Consider the following 22,832-nt stretch of genomic DNA (forward strand, 5'->3'; position numbering starts at 1 on the left):
TGAATGTTCCAGTTAATGTGAAGCGAGTTTTTAAAGGATGTGAAGCCTTCTATGCGGAATAAACCAATTGTGGGCTGGTGATCATGAAAAGCAGCCATGCGTGGAGAACAGAATGAGATCAAAGCACGCAGACATTTTTGCAAACATCAAAATGAGAGCTTTGCTCATAATTGGTTCCGATATATAGTTTTTCGTTTTGCGTAAGCTTTGCAAGGGAAGTAGACCATTGTGCTGCGAATAAGGGTGTTGCTTACAAAATAATTTTTGTAGCTGTAGCAAATAGTTTTTTTGCCTGTGAACACTACTTCACAATCAATGAATGACATTCTTGTTTTCCAAAATACATCCAAGCATTCCACACTCCTAAATTTAGTGCCAGTGCATTATATAATATATGCAGTAAAATACATTTAGATCTTGCACAAGGAAGTAAGCATGCATACAGTGTGCTCCAGTAATAATTTAATAATTGAGGCTATGGATACATTCAATTCCATGGTGTGTTATGTGAGTTAGCATGCTTTTACTGCATTTGAATTTAAGTGTTCTGTAATGAAAAATGTTTTGCACAAATAGATGCTACAGTTGTTGTTTCTTTCTTTCTAGACAACGCTGAAGCATGTGAGTGATGAAAGACTGTGGGAAATCATTCACCAGGTGGAGGAAATATACGATGGTAAGAACTTGACAACTGTGATAATGCAGGATTGAGACAAATAGCGCTTAAAAGACGTGGGACAAGCACTATAGATATAGCACTTGTCTTGGACTGAATCTTCTTCATGGGAAATATTCAATGGATGCACTACAATTGTAAACGTAAAATTAATTGATTCTGGAGCGAACAATAAAACAGTATACCTTAGGCATGAAAATACCCGATAATACAATTTTTTAAATTAAAATGCGTGAGCTTAGCTTAATAAAACTCAGGTTGTGTCCCTGTGTTTCTTTCTGTTGCATATGCTTTTTGTACTTGAGATTATCATTTAGTTGTTTATTTACTTAATAATACTGTTGATTCCATCAGAGGTCCTAACAGGAAGAGCATGTGCATAGGTAATCTTAACACATCAATCTGTACAAATGTAATTACACAATATAGATAGAATATGAGAATACATAACGCTATGGTAAACAGAAATAACAGGAAAGAACACATGGTAATAAAGTTCAGATTAAACAAAGTGGTAATAAACTGTAGGTTGGAAAAGTGAAATGGAATGAATTTAGGTATGAGTAGTACATGTTAAGATTATGTGTACAATAATTTGCACAGGAAATAATAACAACACAGATTAGTCATAAATTTAAAGCATTAATTTTTTTTCACCTATGATCAATATATATGTAATGTTTGGCTTCTGGTAACTCAAAAGATCGTTCTTAAGGCTGGGGATGATATCAACAACTTGAGTAATGCTGCTCGCTGGTTTTGAACGTTTTCTTATGCACACACTAAACTCATATGCTACACAAAACTACATATAGGTAATCAAAATAGACCTAAGAGTCGTACGCAACTGATACATCATTAAAACGGTCAGAGAGTCTGTGCCAACACAGGCTTACCTATTGGTGCAGTGAACAAGTTTAGCGATGCGAGTAGGTCGATGTCCCACTCATTTGGAAGGTTTGAGCATTGGCGTGAGAGGGCTGTCGAGGGAATTGGAGCCGTGATGATGCAAGGCTTTGGAAAATGTGGACCGAAAGACAGAAGCTTGATGCTCAGACTTGGTCACCCGACAGTGTCAGTCCCCAGACAGCTTTTCTTTTTTCTCCTTCTTCTCATGGCTGCATTTTCTTTCGTTTCTTGAAACCTTCACGCACTTTGCATAGCTGTACCGTCATTGTCGTTGTCTTCAGGCACAACATGCACCATCAGTATGTTGTGTTCACTGACCCCCAGTGAAGTCTCATCGAGCCAAGTAAACAATAGGTGATACACAGGCACATTCCACTATGGTAAATGGTAATTTGTTCTGGCTAGTTAGTAGGACTCCGTGGTGGCAGGCAGCGCAAAGTTGACAGGAACAACGAAGCACAAAACATAAGTGCTCACTTCAACTGCACTTCACTGCTAAAATTGCTTATGTATAAATATTTAGAAGGAAAAAAAGGAAATTCATAGATAATGCCATGTGTCTTGTGCAAACACTTTTCTTCCATTACTATCCTGCACGATATTGTTACGAAGCGCAGCCAGAGATGAAGCTGAGGACAGTACAGAAAACAATGTTCGCTGGTGTCGCGCGGATTGTGTTCCACCTTGTATGCCAGTGAATGCTTTGTAAATACCTCTAAATATGCTTAAACCTCTCTATTCCCCGTAACATTTTCGTCAAGGTGCGGCCGCACTTTTTGGAACTAGCAGCTTTGGCTGAGCTTTCGAAATGACTGGCACCTGCCTGGTAGTCCCCGCCCGTCGACACACATTGAAGAAGACACCGCTTTAACATCTGTGTCCCTCACGACCAAACCGTTCCGTTTCGCCATGCCCACATCTATCCCTGTCTCCTTACTGCTGCCGTTTCTCAGAAAACTAACGGGCGTAGCTCCGAGAGTTGAGACTGCAACGATGACTGGACCCGTAATTCCTCTGCTTTCAGTGCCTGGCCATCACAGCCTCATCAATATAAATGTGGACGGTGTACCAGTAATAGCACTGATTGACACAAGTGCCTATCGCCATATCGGTTTGAATTTGAACCTCCATACGCGGCTAAAGGAAGTCCTAACTCCTGCCCTACTCGCTGTCGTCTGCTTAGCTGATGGACGGTGGAACTCCAGCTGTCACTGGGATGTATGCTGCCTGTGTCACTGTAGCCGGACACCGTTCTATTTTCTTTAATGTCTTAATTCTTTCGTTACTGCTAGAATATATCATAATTTTTTCTAGGTTCCGAAAAAATTATTTACCTCTACAATTAATATCCCAGCACACATTGTAGCATAGCATTAACGTAGTATAATGTAAATAAATAAAATAAAATAAATGATACATTAAATGACAAAGAAACGGTCTTCTTCTGTATTCCTCCAGTCGCACATTATTTCTGTAGGGGCAACTATCCTTTACAAACCTCAATGCTATAGCCAAGTCATCCTGCGGGCTGCAGGCGTTTCTCAAATGTGCTGTGGCCGTGTGAGGTCCTCTGCGACAAAGCTCAATTGCTTTTCAATGAGCTGCGGTGTAATGCGAAAGAAGTTGTAGAAAAATTCGTGGTCATCCTGACGCATTCGTTGCATTTGTAAAATATGGTGCATTAATACTTGAGAGAAGGCCGTCCCCTACCCACATACCCGCGCAGGTATCGGGAGCTGTACACTTTTCACTGACGCACACGCATAGCCACTAGGCATGATTAACTTTAGCCCCTGCTTTGTTTATATGCTTGAATACGAACAGTGTGTCGGGAAAACAGGAGAGCCAGTCAACGTTTGATTAGAGAAAAATTGTGCGGCCACTGTCAAGAAACTTCTGAAAGCTTTCGCAGAGCAGTTAACCTTCCGGGTCACAATTTAATTACATTGCACTTCATATTCTACAGTCACACTTCTGAGAGACAGAAAATATAGGAACTGGTGTCGCATCCACAAGCTTCATATATGACAGCCAGCATGTATGAAAAATGTTCTTGAATTCATGTGCTATACTAATGACACAAATATAACTAGCAGTTCTTAACTTTATTGTAGGCGTGTGCTAATACCGAATAGTAGATTTGTAATCGAATATCGAATCAAATGAAAAAAATAAGCTGTATATCAAATTAAATATCAAATAGCAGAAAATTTATTACAGAGCTTAATTCTTACAAATTCTGTGCAAGAAGAAAAGAGAGTGCTACACAAGCTCTGTATAAACAGTATCGTCCACTGTGAATTATGAAGGGAGCTCCAAATTAGTGTTCCAGCACTGGTTATACGTTTATGAAGGTCTGGAAAATACTTCTTTTATTAATAGATTGTTTTATTTGATTTATTTATTTGATACTGTCAACCCCGTTCTTGGGGTCATTACAGGGAGGGTGATGTGCCAAGAATACATGATACATAATTTTCTTTCTGTGCAACATACAAGTTCACTGGTGCTTTTGGTAGTGAACAGCAACAACGAGCAACAAAAGGAGCAAAGAACAGTAGTTATACAAAGAAAAGTCAACAAAAATGCTCGTAATAAAAATTCCCCAGTATACATCCTCGCAAAAGAAAATGTCTAACGCATTTTTGAATTCGGCAGAGCCCTCGTTGCTCACAACTGCATTAGGCAATCTGTTCCACATTTCAATCGTGTCAGGAAAAAAGGAGAAACGAAAAGCATCAGTACGTGTTAGATAAGGTTTAATAGCTCTGCTATTGTTGAGACGATCGCATCCCCTTCCTGGAGGTTGTAGATATAGATCCTTGTTTATTTTTGTTCGCCCACTCACGATTTCAAAAAGAAACTTTAGCCTATGCTTACGTCTGCGTTCCTCCAGAGGCTCTAGTTCACAAGATTTTAACAAGGCTGTAACAGACTCCATGCGTCGGTATTTTCCACATATGAAACGGACTGCCAGTCTTTGTATTCTTTCTATTTTTGCTTTCAGGACTTTCTGATGAGGGGACCACACAACACGAGCGTACTCCAAGACTGGTCGTACAAAAGTTTTGTAGGCTGTTAATTTCATGTGCCGTGTAGCGCATTCCAGTTTTTTCTTTAAAAAGTATAGTTTTTGGTTTGCCTCGGAACATACATTATCAATGTGGGAATGCCATTGCAATGTGTGCATAATACTGACTCCTAAGTATTTGAATGAAGCTGCATTATTCAGAGGATGGTTTCCGATGTGGTATATGAAGGAAAGTTCGCTCCTACTTGAGCGAATATGCGTAAACGTTGTTTTGCTATAGTTTACTTCCATGTCCCATTTTAAACACCACTCGTCTAAGGCCTGTAAACTTCTGTTCACATTAATTTGGTCACCTTCGCAACCTATTGGGGAATAAATCAATCATCGGCAAAAAGTTTCATTTTAACAGGCCGTTCAACTAGTGCACCGATACCATTAACAAACAACAAGAACAGTATTAGTCCCAAAACAGAACCTTGGGTAACCCCAGAGTACACGCGCAATAGATTTGAAATGCAATCCTCAATCTTTACAGACTGTTGACGCATAGATAAATAGGCCTCTATCCATTGTACTACTTCTCTACCTATTCTTATTTTATCGAGCTTAAAAAGCAATTTACGGTGAGAAACCTTATCGAAAGCTTTCCTAAAATCAACACTCATTACGTCTGTTTGTAGGTGTGCATCCATGTTGAAGTAGAAATCATAGAGTGTTTCTGTTAACTGTGTCGCCGTAGAAAGACCGCTCCTAAATCCGTGCTGGATTGTGCAAGTAACTCGTTAGTGTCAAGAAAACTAATAATATGTTTTGCAATAACGTGTTCTAGGGCCTTGCAGCAAACTGACATCAAGGATATGGGTCGGTAATTGTTTACTTGCGTACGGTTGCCATTTTTTAAAAACAGGGATTACTATTGCATTGCGCTAGTCTTGTGGAAGTGAATGAGATTCAATTGACTTCGCAAATATTATCTCCAAGTAAAAGGAAAACCATTCGGCATATCGTTTCAAAAATCAGTTGGTAGACCATACGGTCAGCTTCCCTTCTTCGCGTCTACTTCAAGCAGCACTTGTAAAACACCTTGTGGATTGAATAGAATCAAGTGCTTCTTCCCCTCTGAAGCTGAAGAATTAGTGACGGTATGTTGTACTGCATACACGGATTAGACAAGTGGCTGTTGCAACGGCGTGAAGTATTGCCACCGCGTATCCAATATACGATCTGTGTGGCTCCGGTGGCTAATCAGCCAGATCTTCGCCTATGCTTTCGCGCTTTCTGAAGTACACATTGCTCTTGTCGTTCCCTCGTTCCCACCGACGACGCGCTGCTGTTCCGCGAATAGGGGCGTTAGCGCGCTGCGACTACGATCCCCGCATTACTATTTTAACCATTTCACTTGTCTCCTATATGCGCGCACTTAAAAATGCTGAAAAGTAATTGCTGTTCTAACGAAGATAAGACCACATTCCCAAACACTAGCTCCTTGTTCTACCACTGTAGATCATCGAAATGAAAGAAGTGACTCATAGCCGTCAAATCCTTTCTTACGCTGTTGAAAGACGAGCCGGATCCACCAAGGTCGCTGCAGACGCTTTCTGCGCTCCCGCCGCCTTTGTAAGATCACCAGCGGCAAAAGCTTCTTTCTCATGTGGCAGATTGCGGGCAGAGAACGCTGAAGCCGGTGAAGCAAGCGCATAAGCAAAAGCTCGACAGCAACGTCGTGTGTGGTCGCGCGCAGATGTGAACTGCTGTCGTGGGCAAGCAGACGCTCTTGCGCGTGATGTCGATCATTGATGTAGCTTTGCTTGCCATAAGGATGTGTAGATATAAACGGCGTGCATTTCTCAACTTAAAACGGTGTACTAGCTTTAACGTTGATAAATTAAATACAAAACGCTAGCCATAATGAAATTGAGAATAAAGATTTCTCAAACCCAAACACGAACGGTTCCGCCATCGTTGGTCTGCTGGTCTGTCAGCCATGTGCTACACGCAACGAAGCACGCATGTGTGCGTGTATCGTGTGGCTGACCACCCTTCCCTTCATCACCCGCGTACGCACTCGGAGGCACGTACGCTTACGTGTAAGCGTAGCGAAACGCGTATCCCGTGCTACGTGTGGTTGGGGCTTAAGCTGACTCATACTTCCATTTTGAGAATGTTTAGATATGTAGACGATTTTTTAATCATAATAAATCTTTCATCAGACGACGACTACGGAATTGGCTCTCGAGATTTTGTCAGTCTTGTCTAGTTGCTCAGGCCAGTTGAACTTCGCTCACGAGCTTCTGCATAATGGGTCAGTCCAATTTGTATATTAAATGTTAGATTTTTTTATCCGTTGACCATGCTTGCTGGGCCTTCAAGGGTTGGTCCAAAAAAGCATTGCAGCCTTTTGATTCATTCAACTCATTCAAAGCTAACAAAACAGGGTATAACTTCATCATGCTTCAGATGAGCGCTTTATGTCATGACAAGCAGCCTTTTAGCTTTCAACTCCAAGTGAATCATCTGGAAAAGGCATGTTTTCAGAGGTTTCTTTTGCTTTCAATTTCTGAATCGCTGCTCGTTAAGCTTCGGAAAAAGGAAAAAAGAACCATCAATTTCTAATGAACAGGCTAGTAGGTAGAATTTTGTGGTACTTCTCTACATACATAAGGTTTTTCATAATCTCAAAAAGATTTCTGCTAAATATGGGGTCGATATCCTTTCAGCACCTTCTAAACTTTCGAAGTTGTGCAGCATGGTGTCAAGGGGAACTACAAGCTCCACCTCCTGTGAAATGAAGCATACTAATTCGCGTGTACCTTGGACGACACATGTAATTTATAAGGTTCCACTTAAGTGCGGCAGATACTTTATTGGGCAAACCGGTAGGTGCATTAACATTCGCTTGCGTGAGCATGAATGTTCCCTGGGGCCTGCTGGAGGGTCGAACTTTGCTATTCATTGCTGTAGCTGCTTGGGCTGCTCTCTTTCGTTATCAAAGACTCAAATTATCGGCAGAAAAAATGGTCAGCTGAAAGAGAGGCTTTAGAGGCAGTAGCCATGTGACGCTTTAAGGATGGTGATTGCGTTAGCTCGCCGTCAGTTGCCGTTTCTGAGAAATAACGTTTCTTTCCATGTGTTACACATGTGTTTGGTGCTTCAGTAGTCTTCAGCGTTTATCTTTCCATTTGTATAACACCCCTGTTGAAGGTCGCTCTCTGTCTTGTTTTTTTTTTCATTGCTTTTTAGGGGATCTATATAAGCGTGGTGTTCGTTTCAGTAAATTATCAGTTGTCAGCACCCGCTTCGTGTTGTCCCTTTCTTCATCTCGTGTGTTCCTTGCAGTAACTTCCCAAATCATGAATCAACCGGCCCACACCCACATTCTGCTATAGAATAAAGAAGTGAAACATTATCCGCCATTGTTGCTTAATGGTTATGGTGTTGGGCTGCTATGCACGAGGTCATGGGGTTGAATCCCAAGCAAGGCAGCCGCATTTCAGTGGGGCAACATGCAAAATGACCCTTGTACTTATATCTAGGTGCACTCGCCCAGCTATTACCATATCACTCAAACTCACCAATACATGTACTGGCTTTCATTCATACTGACGTTAACCAGCCCTCACTCCTGTTCGTGCTCTCATTTACTCAATATCATCAGTACTAGCTTTCGTGCATACTGACATTACCCAGCATTAGTTCCTGTTCATACTTTCGTTTACTCAATTTCATAGGCACTGGCTGTTGTTTGTAACATGATCTTGGAATGTAGCGCACTCACGCTACATTGTTTATACTCATGCTTTATTTATTACACTTCAGCTTCATTTCATGCCTGTGAAACAAGTGTGGAGCTATATCATAAGAAGCCAACGAAATTGGGCCCCAGGGTTAATTCCCTTGCTTCAAGTTTGGAGCTAGTATGAGATAGTATGCCAACCTGTGCAAAGGCCGCGAGAGAGAGAAAGTGCTTAGAGGATTTGAACATACCTCATGTCAAACAGTAATTTGTGCAAGTTCTTCAAGAGAAGTCCATTTATTGATGTGAAAGCATTATATGACTCATGAGGCAAAAAATCCAGTCTAGTTGTCAGCATTGGTGTGACCACACAATGGCACAAAAAGGCTACGAGCCCTCGACCTATGGTGGGATACAGATCCACGACCTTTGGTGTTAATGAAGGCTATGAACGCTCGACCTTTAGTCATAGTGGGAGTCGAACCCATGGCCCTTGGTGTTAATTAAGGCAAAGTTAAGGCACTTGAACTCTTGACCTTTTGTGGGAGTTGAACCCATGACCTTTAGTGTAAATTAAGGCAAAGTTATTAAGGCACAGGTAAATAAAATAGTTAATTAAGGCACTCAAACCTAGAACCTTTAGTCGGAGTTGAACCCACGACATTTGTGGTAATTGGGGTGAAGTTAATTAAGACACAGTCAAGACACTTAAAGCACTCAAACTCACAACCTTTGCTGGGAGTTCAATCCATGACGTTGCGTTGTGGCAAAATGTCTAAGCATCACGAGATGGTCGCAGTGCTTTTTCATTCGGTAACTATAAGTGCCCCTTGAATTTTTTAACAATGCTATAACAACTATAACTACTATACCAACTGCTATACCTGGCACAGACGATACCGAAAGGACACTCACACTGGCCGCTACCTAAACTTCAAGTCCGTTCATCCTGACGCTCACAAAAGGTCGGTTGCTGCCTCCCTGTTCAACCGTGCCAACCGCATTTGCACCAAAGCAGAAGGTCGTTTCACCGACTTTGACCGCGTGCGAGGTGATCTCTCGGCAAATGGCTATCCTACGTCGTTTTTGAGTGCTGTGGAATGCCACCTATCCAATTCCGTTCAACCGGATAATTCCCCACCAAGAAAGCGTGCTGCCATACCCTACATTCTTGGGATAAGCGAAACCTTGTCTCGTGTTCTGCGCAGTTATGACGTTGAGGTGGCCCACGTGCCTCCATGTAAGCTGAGGCACACACTCGTGGGCGTTAAAGGCAGACTTCCGAGAGAGTCGTTTCCTGGCGTAGTCTACAAGATACCCTGCACAGATTGCAACTACGTATACATTGGTGAATCGGACAACTTTAGACAGAGACTGAGGCAGCATCAGAACGATGTCGAAAAGAAACGAACAGTTTCGAATGCTTTTGCTGAGCACACGGATGCAACAGGCCGCAGGATTGACTGGGAAAACTCTGGAACTATTCGCCAAAAAAGAAACTTGAAATTGCGGCGGTATCTTGAGTCATTGGAAATATCGAAAACACGTCGCAGGCTCAATCGAAGTGAGGGAGCCCTCTCCCCCCCCCCCCCTTTGTACACGCGGTGCATACGTTGCGCGCTGAAGAATACATAAGCTTCCATGAACTTTCTTTCAACCCATTGTAAACAAGGCTTTCGTAGCGAAGCCAATACGTCTTAAAGTATGATTCATTTTTAGCATTTCTTTTGGTCAATGTCTGTCATTTTATTGCTTCAGGGGATGTGACCCTTCCGGAAAAGCATGTGGGCCTGCACTGGGCGTTTGATGGAGAACTGGAGAAGCTGGCCGGCTGCGTTGTTGCCGAGAAGCACCTGCGCCAGAAGGCAGCCCTGCTGAGCCTCGCTGAAAGGCAGGGTTTGCTCACCAGCAACTCGTGCTTTGTCGAGTTTGGTGCTGGACGAGGTAGGTGTTTCATAGCTTTATGGGAAATGTTGCCCTTGCAGATTTAGAGTTGAGAGCAATCATGCTTTTCAGTAGTTATTGAACGTGTAATGGGTGCATGTTAGCGTCGACCTGATAGCCGCCCTTTATTTGCAGACTGCTTCAATTAAACAATCGGCCTTATATAACAAACTGAGTGTCTAAAAGGACGTCGGACGTCCGAGCGAAGAATCCAGTTTGTAAGAGGCAGGCGGCGCAAAAAGAAAAGACGATGTGCGCGGATCGGTCCGAATGGCGCGAGCCCTCGAGGCGCGTGACCCGAGCTGTGATCGGGGGAGAAGCGGCGCTGAACTGCCATTATCGACGTGGCTCTGGGCCAATAAGGTTGGAGAGTCAGCATCGCACTGGCGACGGGAGCGATGGAGGTTCAGTCAAGTCTGTGACGCTGACGATCCAGGGTGTGGCCGTCGAGCGAGACTCCTTAGACCTGGTGCAGCTTCTCATGGCAGAACCGGGCACTCCAGGAAGGATCCCCTTTAGAGGCAGACCAGCACGTACGATAGTCCCCGGGGCGTCTCTCCGGTACTCGAAGAAGTAGCGGTGGAACGCGGCGTTAGGCCTAGCCAATGAGGCCGGAGTGCCGCGTCACCGACGGAGTTCGGAATACCGGCAGCAAAAACAGACAGGTTGACGGGCCGACATCGATGTGGCAACTTCTACGGCATGGGTGATGAGGGAGATCCGACAGGCATCGGACTTGGAAAATCCGTGAGACGACAGAAGTTTGTAAGAACACTCCTTTCTGACGGCGCCGTAAGATAGGCTAGGGTTGCCTTACTTTAACCTAGGAACCGCTAAGGACGAACGTAGACGAGGATAAGGATAAGCCAGCGTTACTATTCCTTAGTGGAGTTTTATTTTTAGGCAGTTGAACTTTTAGTTTTACCATTCTGAGTTTGCGTTAATTAAAATCTGTTTACTTTGTTGCCCAGCGTCTCCCGACTCCATTTCTCCTATGATCTGCATGCCACCGATATCAGTGACATGCGACAAAATTCGCGACTCATGGGTGCATGTTACCGTTGACCTGATAGCCACTCTTAATTTGCAGACTGCTTCAATAAACAATCGGCCTTATATAAGAAACTGATTGTCTAAAATGACGTCAGACGTCCGAACGAAGAATCCAGTTTGTCGCCTTAAGGTTACGGCGGATCCATAAGGAGAAAGCTTTTCTGAAACTGCATTCCGTATAGTTGTGTGCTGCCTTTCGAGTACAGTGGTTAGAATACCTACAGAGCTGCCTATGGTTCACGCATTGCATCCTGCCATCAAATGTGATGTTTTAGGTGGAATCCAGTGTAAACAAGCAGGAGAATCTACGAGCCGTACCGAATTTCAGCTGCAATCAGTGCTAGTATGGCAGACGGCTCATTATTTTAATGAAAGATGCATATAAAAGTGGCTTTATGGCATTGAATACAGTTAGGATAAAAGGCTAGCACAGAACGTATGTACTGTGCGTAAAGATCAGCCTTTGACATGCTGAAGTAAAAAAAGTAATGCGGGAAAGGCTCAAATAGCTCTGAGATAATAGTTAATATGGCCACTTGCGAAACAATTCAAGCTTAACGATAGTGTAGCGGTAGCATCAGCAATTGGCGCATTGCGGTTCTGGGTTGGATTCCCTGTCACACGTTCTTTTCCCCTTCTTTTTACTGCGTTATCATTCTTAAGGTACCTCATGCATTTTCCGGGGAATAATTACGTTTGTATTCAACTGTTCTCACACCTACCTGTCTCACAGGGTGGTCCAGGGTTGAATGAGTAGTGCATCAGGCTGCTGTGCTGAGGGAACACTGTGGGGCAATGTGTACATATGTGCTGCTTTTCAACAAACCTCTCTCACGCCGACATCTGCATCCGTAGATGCACGACTGGGTAGGTACCGCTGTTACATGAAATTCTTTGAACTCTTTGACACCGATCTAGTCCACTAGGTATGTGCCACTTTGTCTGTGCTAGTCTTCAATGAACCTCTTTGATGCCAACTTGGGTCGCTGGGTACGTGCCTGTAGATGTGTGCTGCTCTTCAAACGACATCTTTTATGTCAACTTGTGTTAACTAGGTATGTGCAACTGGCAGTTTTCCGATCCGCAATCATGAGAAAGACCCCTTAAATTTTTTTGATATTGAGTGGAATAGAACCCACATCAAAAGTGTTCCTCAAGCACAGCAACCAGATGCATTAACAGGTTGTGCCACAAATGCACTGGGTATGTGACGCTGTTCCATGAATGCACTGGGTATGTTCTGCTCATCAATAAACCTCTCGCCAACTTGGGTCACTGGGTATGAGCCACTGAGTGTGCAGCAAGCTAGGGAGCAATCCTCGGCATTCTCAGGCACGGCACACCATGATTCTCATCTCGGATGCCGTGCGCGCACTTCTCAGCAGTGCTACTAATGACGCACCTTACCCAGAAATAAGCAGAGGGGGGAGCCTGGCTGCCGCGTAACGCATTTCTCAGCATTTGCATGCATTGGTGCACTATTATTTTTGAAGGCCACGTGCAGGCTTTTGAGTGGTGGTGTTAGGTGGTGCTGAGTGTCCTTAGGAGGCGCAAAAGAATCCTGCTGCAGTACATGCCTTATATGTAAGTCGTTTTGACAGTGGCAATATGATGTGTCGCTATATTGATCCAATGCTAAATGCATTACATCAACAGTCATCGTGAGATGGGTACTGCCGATATTAAGGCAAAGCTTTCTTTCCCCTTTCCTTCGACTTTTCCACTGATGCTGCTACTGCTGTTGTTGTCTTGCACACCACGTTGGGAGGTAGTTCAGAGCATGTGTACACATTGCAAGAGTGCGGCAGAGAGGAAAGGCGACGCGAGAAACTTGTTTGGAACTTTTGATCCCATTGCTACAATACCAACTTGGCTGCTGTAGTTATACATGACCCCCTGCAAAAGCACTGCAGAAAGTGCAGCGCTTACCTTTGTACAAAGTGCAGTATTACAGAGTGGGAGGTAGATAAAACGGTAGAGAGGAGGTAGGGAAAGGAGGCAGATAATGGGTAGAACTGGTGCAGTCACGAGCAGAATGAATAACATCCTTGCCACTCTTTGCTCGCAGCTCAAGTACACAGGAAAATGGCGGGAGAGGGAAAAGGCAACATAAGAAGGGAATGAAGCATAAATATATACATGACAGCAGTTGCAGACAAACTGAATAAATTTAAGTTCAATGTACAGTGCGGAATTTTTCCGCTATTTCTGAAAAATAAACCCCATGAAAATTTGTCAAGTATACAACTGATGCAGGCTCTGCAGACAGAGGCAATGCCGCATCAAAGCACCGTAGCTTCTAGGTGATACTACAGAAGTGAGCGCGGTAGCTTTGTGGCTATGACATTGCTCAAAGTCGCAGGTTCGGTCATGACCACTGCAGCCGCAGTTTGACAGGGGCAAAACTAAGAAGGGCTTGTGTACTTAGGTTTAGATGCCTGGTAAAGAATCCCATGGGCTGAAATTTAATGTGAAGTCCGCCACTAAGGCATACCTTATAATCTGATTGTGGTTTTTGGCATGTACAGCCTAGAAATTCAATTAAGGTTGAGCAGTACTGCCAGGATGCATTGTGCCATGTGAGACAATAAGAATGCTCACCTTCTCGGAGGTTACGAGTAGTGGTACACAACAATCCCTTAATCAAACATGTATCATTGTGCGTTTGGTCTACTACGCAGACAAACAGCAGTGGTGCACGCAAGGTAACACTTAACATCTACTCACCACCCTTGTTCTGCACTAATTGCTGAAGTTAAACATTTGCCATCAACATCACTGCTAATTATTGTCAATCAAAGCAAACAGCACAGAGAACTTCGCATGCGTGGATTCCCACAGTGCGTGAGATCTGCATAATTTTACAACTTCCAAGCTTGTGCCCCATTTTTAATAGAGGTTCATGGAACATGATCAACTTCGTAAGCCTCACGACCTTGTGCACCAATGTCAACATCTGTATCACATATGTGTACATATGAGCAAAACGAGAACAACGTAAAAGCGGAAGCCAAGGTTTGGCAAGTGAACTTATTTTATTTTTTATTTTTTTAATTTATTCATACTGCAGGCCAACATACTGGCCCATGCAGGAGGGGTAATACAGTGGACAAGGTAATAACAATGCAACAAGGATAACAAAGAAATGTATATATAAACAGTGGATGAAAATGATGCAGCCCATAGCCATGTTACAAAAATCACAATGCTTCCTTTAGCACAGTAACTACACCAAAAAGAATAGCACATTTGAATTTATATGTGGATAAAAACACTGTGCCAAACAACAATCGGGCACTAAACAAAACTGAATACAGGAAATTTCACATAAAAAAACGAGAAAAATTGTGAAAAATACTGTATATAGTTGTGTTATTTTATGTGAAAAATAGTTTTCCAATGCATTTGTGAAGTTCCCCGATTGAAGTATATCAATAGGGAGAGAATTCCATTCGTTTATAGTACGCGGATAAAAACTATTCATGTGAGATTTTGTTTTAGCAAATAATGGCGTAAGGGAAAATTTGTGTCTACATCTTGTTTTTTGTGCATTAAGAGGCATTGCATAATGAGGCATTTGAAGCCCGATTTTTCCATTTATGATATGTAAAAACTGGAGACGACTAACTTTACGCCTGTGTTCTAGTGAAGTGATTTTATTCCTATGCATTAGTAAGGACGGGGAATCTTCTCTTTTATGTTTTCCAAAGATAAATCTAACGGCCTTCCTTTGTACACGTTCCAAATTCCTGATGGCCTTTTTGGTATGAGGATCCCATACAACTGCTGCGTATTCAAGCTTCGATCGTACGAATGTGTTATATGCTAAAATTCGTGCGTTTACCAGTGCTTTTTAATGTTTCCTTTTCAAGAACCGTAATTTGCGCAAAGCTGCTGAACATGTAAGGGAAATATGGTCTGACCAGGAGAATCTGTTAGTGAATGTGACGCCTAAGTATTTGTATTGTTCAACATCAGTTATTTTTGTGTCGTTTAGAACATAATAAAATAAAATATACTAGGTTCCGTCTTTCGTGTTACCCGCAGCAAGACTGTTCTATGTACATTTAATTCCATGCCCCAAAGTTTACACCAACTGGAAATCGCAATAACCGACTTCTGCAAGCATGCGTGATCGTTTCGTGAAGCTATATTTTTAAATATGATACAGTCATCCGCAAATAAATAACATGCACATCATCGGGGATTTCGTCTATTATATCATTAATATAGATAAAAAATAAAAGCAGTCCTAATACGCTACCTTGTGGTACGCCCGAAATTACCTGACGGACATTTGAGGAACATTTATTAATTTCTACGAACTGCTGCGTGTGTCGGAGATAGGCTTGGATCCATAATATAATATTTAATGGAAGACCAATGCACTCCAACTTGTAGATTAATTTTCCTTGGGGTACTTTATCGAACGCTTTGCTAAAATCTAAAAAGAGCACGCCAACTTGTCCGGACGAGTCAAGTACTTCAGAGATTTCATGAACGACTGACATAAGCTGAGTTGAAGTCGATAATCCCTTTCTGAACCCATGCTGTAGTGGGGACAGGACATTGTGATCTGTCAAATACTGGCGAATAAAGCCTGTGACAATGTGCTCTAATAATTTGCTGCATGTGCTTGTAATAGAAACAGGACGATTATTTGACACTATGAGGTGATCGACCTTTTTATGAATTGGGACAACTCTTGCCTTACGCCAATCTGATGGTATCTCTGCTAAATGTAAGGATAATTTGAAAAAAATCTGTTAAGAATACACATATCTGTTCGGCATACCTTCGTAAAAACGCATTCGGAAGCTTGTCAGGGCCTGAAGATTTCCTAACGTTGATATTAAGGAGCATTTCCAAGACACCTTCTCGGGAAATCGTTATATAACGTAAGATAGACCTATTTGTATTGGACCGTTCGAAATCATCTAAGTCAGACAGTACACTACCGAAGTAATCATTAAAATGCACAGCAATCTTTTGGGAGTCTTCAATAATTTTACCATTAATGTTTATTTCATGTTCTGCCTCTTTCGATTGACTTAAATAGCGCCAAAACTTTCATGGTGCACTTGAAATGAAATCAGCAAGACTGTGGCTGGAGAATCTTTCTCGCGCAGCTTTAACTTTTCCCAGTAATTCATTTTTTAATTGTATGACGTACGAACTCTTTGTTTTTTATGTTTTCGTTTCATTCTTTTCAGCTTCCGCCTAGTTTGGATGATATCTCTGTTGATGCAAGGCTTTGATGGAGGTTTCTTGACCTCCTTCAATGGAATAGATCTTTCAATACAATAAGTAACAGTCTCCCTGAACCTTTGCCATGAAAGCTCGAGAGAGAGAGAGAGAGAGAGAATAAACATTTTTATTGGGTGAATGCAGCTTTGAAGAGGTGTCCTCATTCCACAATGCCTTGAGCTCGGGCCGCGTCCTGGGCCCTCGCAATCAGCCGTTGCTGATCCTCGAGGTCGGAGCTGGCCAAGGCTCTCTCCCAAAGCTCGTTAGTGGGGTAAGGGTTCGGAGGATTTAATGGTGCCGCTCTGCAACCCCCTACTATGTGCCTGAGGGACCCGCGCTCTTCGCAGAAGCGGCGTTGCGGAGAGAATTGTGTAGGGGCTATGAGGTGATTTCTGGTTGGGTGGGGCAATGTATTCACCTGTAGAGCTTGGAGGAACGCTCCTGCTCTCTAGGTAGTGACTTGTGTGGGGTGCATATGTTCTGCGGGTTAGCTTGTAGTGTTGTGTGATGTCTTGGTACTAGACTAGAGGGTGCATGCGCTCGGGTTCAGATTCCTCGGCGTCGGCTCGTCGGGTCAAATCTCGAGCCGCGTGGTTGGCGACCTCGTTGCCAAGAATGCCGTGATGAGCTGGTGCCCAGATGATCATGACTGATCTCCTTGGAGGCTTTTGATTGATGATCTTGAGCGTACTGGTATGAATTCTGCCGCTAGAAAAGTTGCGGCACGCCTGTTGGGAGTCGACATCATACTGGACAATTGTTAAGGTGCAGGTCCAAGTAATCAATAATCGATTCGTCTGCTTTAGCATAATCTCTAATCTGCATGTTTTTTCGCGGCAGTCTGACATTATTCACGGCCATCGATGTCGAAAAAGAAATAAGTTTTTGGTCGGAAATGCCAGTATCAATTTCGACGGTTCCTTTACCAAAAACTTCGCTGACGAATAAGAGGAATATTCCCTGCCCGAGTACATACACTGACAACCTGCTGAAGACTGAAAGTTAGCATGATATTCTTATGGGAAGGAAGAAGCGTGCGTCTATTTACAGATGGCTTTTAATGGCTGAGCCAGCAAGCGTAGAGCAGCGATAATGCTACACTCTTCTTCGTCGTCTCCAAGGCCATCATTATCGTCCTCCTTTCCCCACATTACCGACTGTGACATCACCCCCGTCGGAAAAAGCACCTTGTTGGTGCGGCTCATCGGTCTGAAAAAGGTAGGGTTTGAGGCCGCTGACGTGGATGATGTCAGAGAGAGGTGAAGGCACCGTGCCATCCAGCGGAGACACTTCATATGTGACAGGGGTCATCTGGCGAAGGATGCGGTAAGGGCCATAGTACCGCGAGAGGAATTTCTTCGAAAGACCAACACGCCGAGTTGGATACCAAACTAGCACAAGAGCAGCACCTGGTTCGTAGTGCACGTCGTGATGGCGCTGGTCGTAATGGCACTTCTGGCGTGTCTGTGAAGCAGAAAAACGAATGCGGGCAATTTGGCGTGCTTGGGTCGCTGTGGCTATGACATTCCGAGTGTACTCTGTCGGCGAGTGGAGTGTGGTCGAAAGGAGAGTCTTGAAAGGCAAAGTCGGCTCACGGCTGAAGAGGAGATAGAAGGGTGAATATCCAGCTTTGTCGTGGCGCGAGGAATTGTAGGCGAACGTGACAAATGGTAGAGCAATGTCCCAGTCGCGATGATCGGAGGAAAGATACATTGCTAACATGTCACTTAATGTGGGGTTCAGGCGTTCGGTAGGACCGTTAGTTTCAGGATGGTAAGCGGTAGTAAGTTTGTGTTTAGTAGCACATGATCGAAGTAGGTCGTCTATGACTGGCAAGAAAGCATCTGCCTCGATCGGTGAGAAGTTGACGAGGTGCACCGTGGTGCAGGATAACGTCGTGAAGCAAGAAATCAGTGACGTCTGTGGCACAGCTGGTCGGTAGGGCTCTAGTAATGGCATAGCGAGTTGTATAGTCCATAGCGGCGGCAATCCACTTATTTCCGCCATTTGATATAGGGAATGGTCCAAAAAGATAAACGCCAACGCGAAAAAAGGGTCGGCCGGTATACCCAAAGGCTGCAGCAGTCCGGCGGGAGGCACAGCTGGTCTTTTCCGGCGTTGACACGACTCACATGCGGCAACATAGCGCCGGACGGAGCGGTTGAGGCTGGGCCAGAAAAAACGTCGCCGAATTCGGTCATAGGTACGCGTGACGCCAAGGTGTCCAGCGGAGGGTACGTCATGCAGTTGCTGCAGTGCAGTCTGTCGCAGATGCAACGGAATGACGGTTAGGAGCTCGGGCCCGTCGGGGTGCACGTTGCGGCGATACAGGATGCCATTTTGTAGTACGAACATGTGAAGGGATGGGTCAGACGGATCAGAGAGGAGGCGTTCGATAATGGGGCGTAACGACTCATCGCGTCGTTGTTCAGCGCCAATGTCTTGCAAGGCGGCAGAGAGCGAAAGAACGCAGATCGGTGCGACATCCACTAAACCGTCCGCTACATCGACGGGAGGACGAGACAGGCAGTCGGCGTCCTGATGTAGACTACCCGGCTTGTAGATCACAGAGTACGTGTATTCCTGTAGCTGTAGGGCCCAGCGACCGAGGCGTCTGGTCGGGTCCTTGAGGGAAGAAAGCCAACAAAGGGCGTGCTGGTCGGTTGTAACTGTAAATGGCCGACCATATATCTAGGGCCGGAACTTGCCCACCGCCCAAATGAGGGCGAGACACTCGCGCTCAGTAATCGAGTAATTGCGCTCTGCGGGAGAGAGGAGGCGGCTGGCGTAGGCGATGACGCGGTCGTGCCCACATTGGCGTTGAGCTAAAACTGCGCCGATGCCGTAGCCACTAGCGTGAGTGCTGATTTCTGTCGGAGCGGAGGCGTCAAAATGGGCGAGAACAGGAGGTGTGGTGAGCAGCGTGATGAGCTGCGAGAAAGCAGACGCTTGTTCAGAGCCCCAACAGAAAGGAACGTCTTTCTTCAGGAGGTCAGTCAGGGGACGGGCAACATGGGCGAAATTTTCCACAAACCTGCGGAAGTGCGAGCAAAGGCCAATAAAGCTGCGAACATCTTTGGCACAAGTTGGTACGGGGAAATTCTGCACAGCATGAACTTTAGCGGGGTCGGGGCGAATGCCTGATGAATTGACGAGGTGTCCGAGCATGGTTATTTGGCGGTGACCGAAGTGGCACTTGGACGAGTTGAGCTGTAAGCCAGCGGTGCGAAAAACAGAAAGAACAGATGAAAGTCTTTCAAGATGCATCGCAAAAGTTAAAGAGAATACGATGACGTCATCCAAGTAGCACAAACAGATGGACCATTTCAAGCCACGTAAGAGCATGTCCATCATCCGTTCAAAGGTCGCCGGGGCACTGCACAAGCCAAAAGGCATTACCCGGAACTGATATAGGCCGTCTGGTGTGACGAATGCGGTCTTTTCACGATCCATTCCATCCACGGCAATTTGCCAATATCCAGAGCGAAGGTCTATAGATGAAAAATAAGTGGCATCGTTGAGACAATCCAGAGAATCGTCAATGCGGGGAAGTGGATATACATCCTTCTTGGTGATCGTGTTTAGATGACGATAGTCAACGCAGAATCGCCAGCTGTTATCCTTCTTTTTGACGAGAACAACAGGGGACGCCCACGGGCTGGAAGAGTGTTCAATAGTCCCTTTGGCAAGCATCTTGTCAACCTCGCTCTGGATAACTTGTCGCTCAGAAGGCGACACCCGGTATGGGCGTCGGCGAACAAGTGCTGCATCGCCGGTATTTATACGATGCTTCACGACCCTAGTTTGACACAAAGGGCGATCGTTCAGGTCGAAAATGTCGGAGTAGGACTCGAGGAGACCACGGAGCTCTGCGGCTTGTTGGGTCGAGAGGTCCGGTGCAATCATCTTTGTACAGTTGTCGGTCGGGGCTTATGTAGAAGGCGCCGAACGAGCATTGGTCGAAGACGGCGCGACAGATAGAGCGGAAATGTGGCACTCGTGTGTCGGTGACAACGTGGCTAGAGACATGCCTCGAGGAAGTACTTGTGGGCACTGTCCGAAATTTAGGATGGGAAGACATGTCTGATTGTCTGCAACAGAATGGATAGTGTGCGGGAAGGAGACATTGTGAGAAAGCAGAACTGAAGTCGCGGGAGTAAGGACATAGTCTCCGTTAGGTACAGGTGAGCAGGCTAAGACAGGGATGCAGGTTGCTGCAAGAGATGGCAGGCGTATAAAAGCCGCGGAACAAAGCTGAGTTGGACCTTGAGCAGGAAGGTCAACGGGGACAGGTAGCGGTAGGTCAAGTTGTACAACGCCGGCGGAACAGTCAATCAGAGCAGAATGGGCGGCCAAAAAGTCGAGTCCGAGGATAACATTGTGACGGCAACGTTCGAGCACACTAAACAAAACGGACGTGTGGCGACCGGCGACACTGACACGAGCAGTACACATTCCAAGCACAGCCGGAGTTCCACCGCCGGCGACCTGGAGCAGTCGAGTTGGAGCAGGAGTCAGTACTTCAAGCTCGTTCGAAGCTCTGCACTCATGATGGAAATTTGGGCTCCAGTGCCGATGAGTGCTGTAACGGGCAAACCATCCACGTCCACGTCCAGAAGGTTCCGATTAGCAGGCAGGGTCAGCAGAGGAATTTCAGGCCGGGGTTCTAGAGCAGCGTCACCTCCAGGAGCTGCCCCAGTTAGTTTCCCGCCGGAGAGCGGCGACGGTAAGCTGGGGATGGAGAGCGACGCAGCTGGGGCGAACGGGAGCGGCGACTGTGTGGTGATGGCGAGCGGCTGGTCGCGGTGGCTCGAGCGTTGTCAGGAGCGTCTTCAACTTCGGTGGAGAGTGATGGCGGGCGAGGATTCAGTGGGGAGCGGTGGTAGGCGGGAAAGCTTGGTCGAGAGTGGGATGGCCAGGAACGTCCACAGTAAAAGCAAATGGGTCTATCGTCATGTGTGCGCCATTCGGCTGGGTTGCGATAGCTCGGATATGGACCGTATTGGCTCCGGTGAACAGGGGCAGAGGAAGTAGACGAAGCAAAATCAGGACGGCTGGCGGAGCAGATAGACGGAAGGCCCACATTGGCTAATTCTTGGCGAATTGCCGACTGAATGAGAGACACAAGCGGCCGGGAATCGTCAAAGCACTGCGTCACTGGCGTGGCAGGAGACGCTGCTTAGATTTCTCGCCGAACGATGCGTACGACGTTCTCGCAGGAGGTGGGCTCACGCGGTGGACAAACGTCGCACGTCGATGAAGCTGCGGTATTAGGTAGACGCGTAACCTGTTGAACTATGCGGCGACTCGCATCTTCAAAGCGGCGACATTCGTTAATGATTTCATTGACCGTTGTTACGTTCTTGTAAACAATCAGGTTAAACGCGTCGTCCGCGATGCCTTCTAAAACGTGGCTGACCTTGTCTGCCTCTGCCATATTGTTATCCACTTTGCGGCCAAGGGCGAGTACGTCCTGGATATACGCCACGTAAGATTCAGTACACGGGTCCCAAGGTCCTTCTTCGCAGCACGTTGGCGGCCGACGGGCTTGTCGAACAAATCTCTAAGCTTCTGCTTGCACTGTTCCCAACTCTTAATCTCTTCTTCGCGTGTTTCGAACCAGACCCGTGCCGTTTTCTTGAGGTAGAATATTATATTGGGGCCAGCGTAAGTGTGTTATCCGGCCTGTTGTGTGCGCTGACCCGTTACGTAATTCTGCAACCAGTCATCGACGTCAACGTTGTCGATCCCGGAAAACATGCCAGGGTCGCGAGGCTGGGCCAGGATGACCGTCGGTGGTGACGACGGGACCGTGGTTGAACTCTCTCCTTCGGATGACATGACGGCCAGGTTACGTCCGCTGCGGAGCTTCGTCTTGCGCAAGTGATTACCTCGCACGTCCACCAAAGATGTTACGGGAAGGAAGAAGCGTGCGTCTATTTACAGATGGCTTTTAATCGCTGAGCCAGCAAGCGTTGTTGTTGTTGTTGTTGTGGCCTGTGATGCGTGTGGCTCCTACCCACGATGGGGGATTGGCCAAGAGATGGGTGGATTATTCGAAATTATTATGGAGCATAAATTTCCTAATAGTTATTGAAATAGCATTGGATAGCGCAGAATTGCCTGTTAAATAACATCAGGAAGGTAATATTGAATTGGTAATAATTAACTTAAAAGTAAAAACAAAAATAAAGGAATTTAGCAGGGCATTCGTTTAGATTCCATAAGGAATGTTCGGA

The 22,832-nt window shown here is 45.3% G+C and overlaps 1 protein-coding gene across 5 annotated transcripts in view; it reads left to right on the forward strand.

The window, feature by feature from the left end:
- The window catches only part of LOC142587347 (tRNA:m(4)X modification enzyme TRM13 homolog), a 424,180-nt gene that overhangs the window by 147,931 nt on the left and 253,417 nt on the right, over nt 1-22,832 (forward strand). For all 5 annotated transcript variants that reach the window (XR_012829490.1, XM_075698280.1, XM_075698279.1 and 2 more), the window contains 2 exons: nt 607-676; nt 10,108-10,293. Coding sequence is in view for 4 of the 5 variants with exons in the window: in XM_075698280.1 (XP_075554395.1) it covers nt 607-676; nt 10,108-10,293 (256 nt within the window). In the remaining variant the exon portion in view is untranslated. The remainder of the gene's footprint in view (nt 1-606; nt 677-10,107; nt 10,294-22,832) is intronic.

This window comes from Dermacentor variabilis, chromosome 7, assembly GCF_050947875.1.
Source record: "Dermacentor variabilis isolate Ectoservices chromosome 7, ASM5094787v1, whole genome shotgun sequence".
NCBI classification, from domain to species: Eukaryota; Metazoa; Arthropoda; class Arachnida; order Ixodida; family Ixodidae; genus Dermacentor; species Dermacentor variabilis.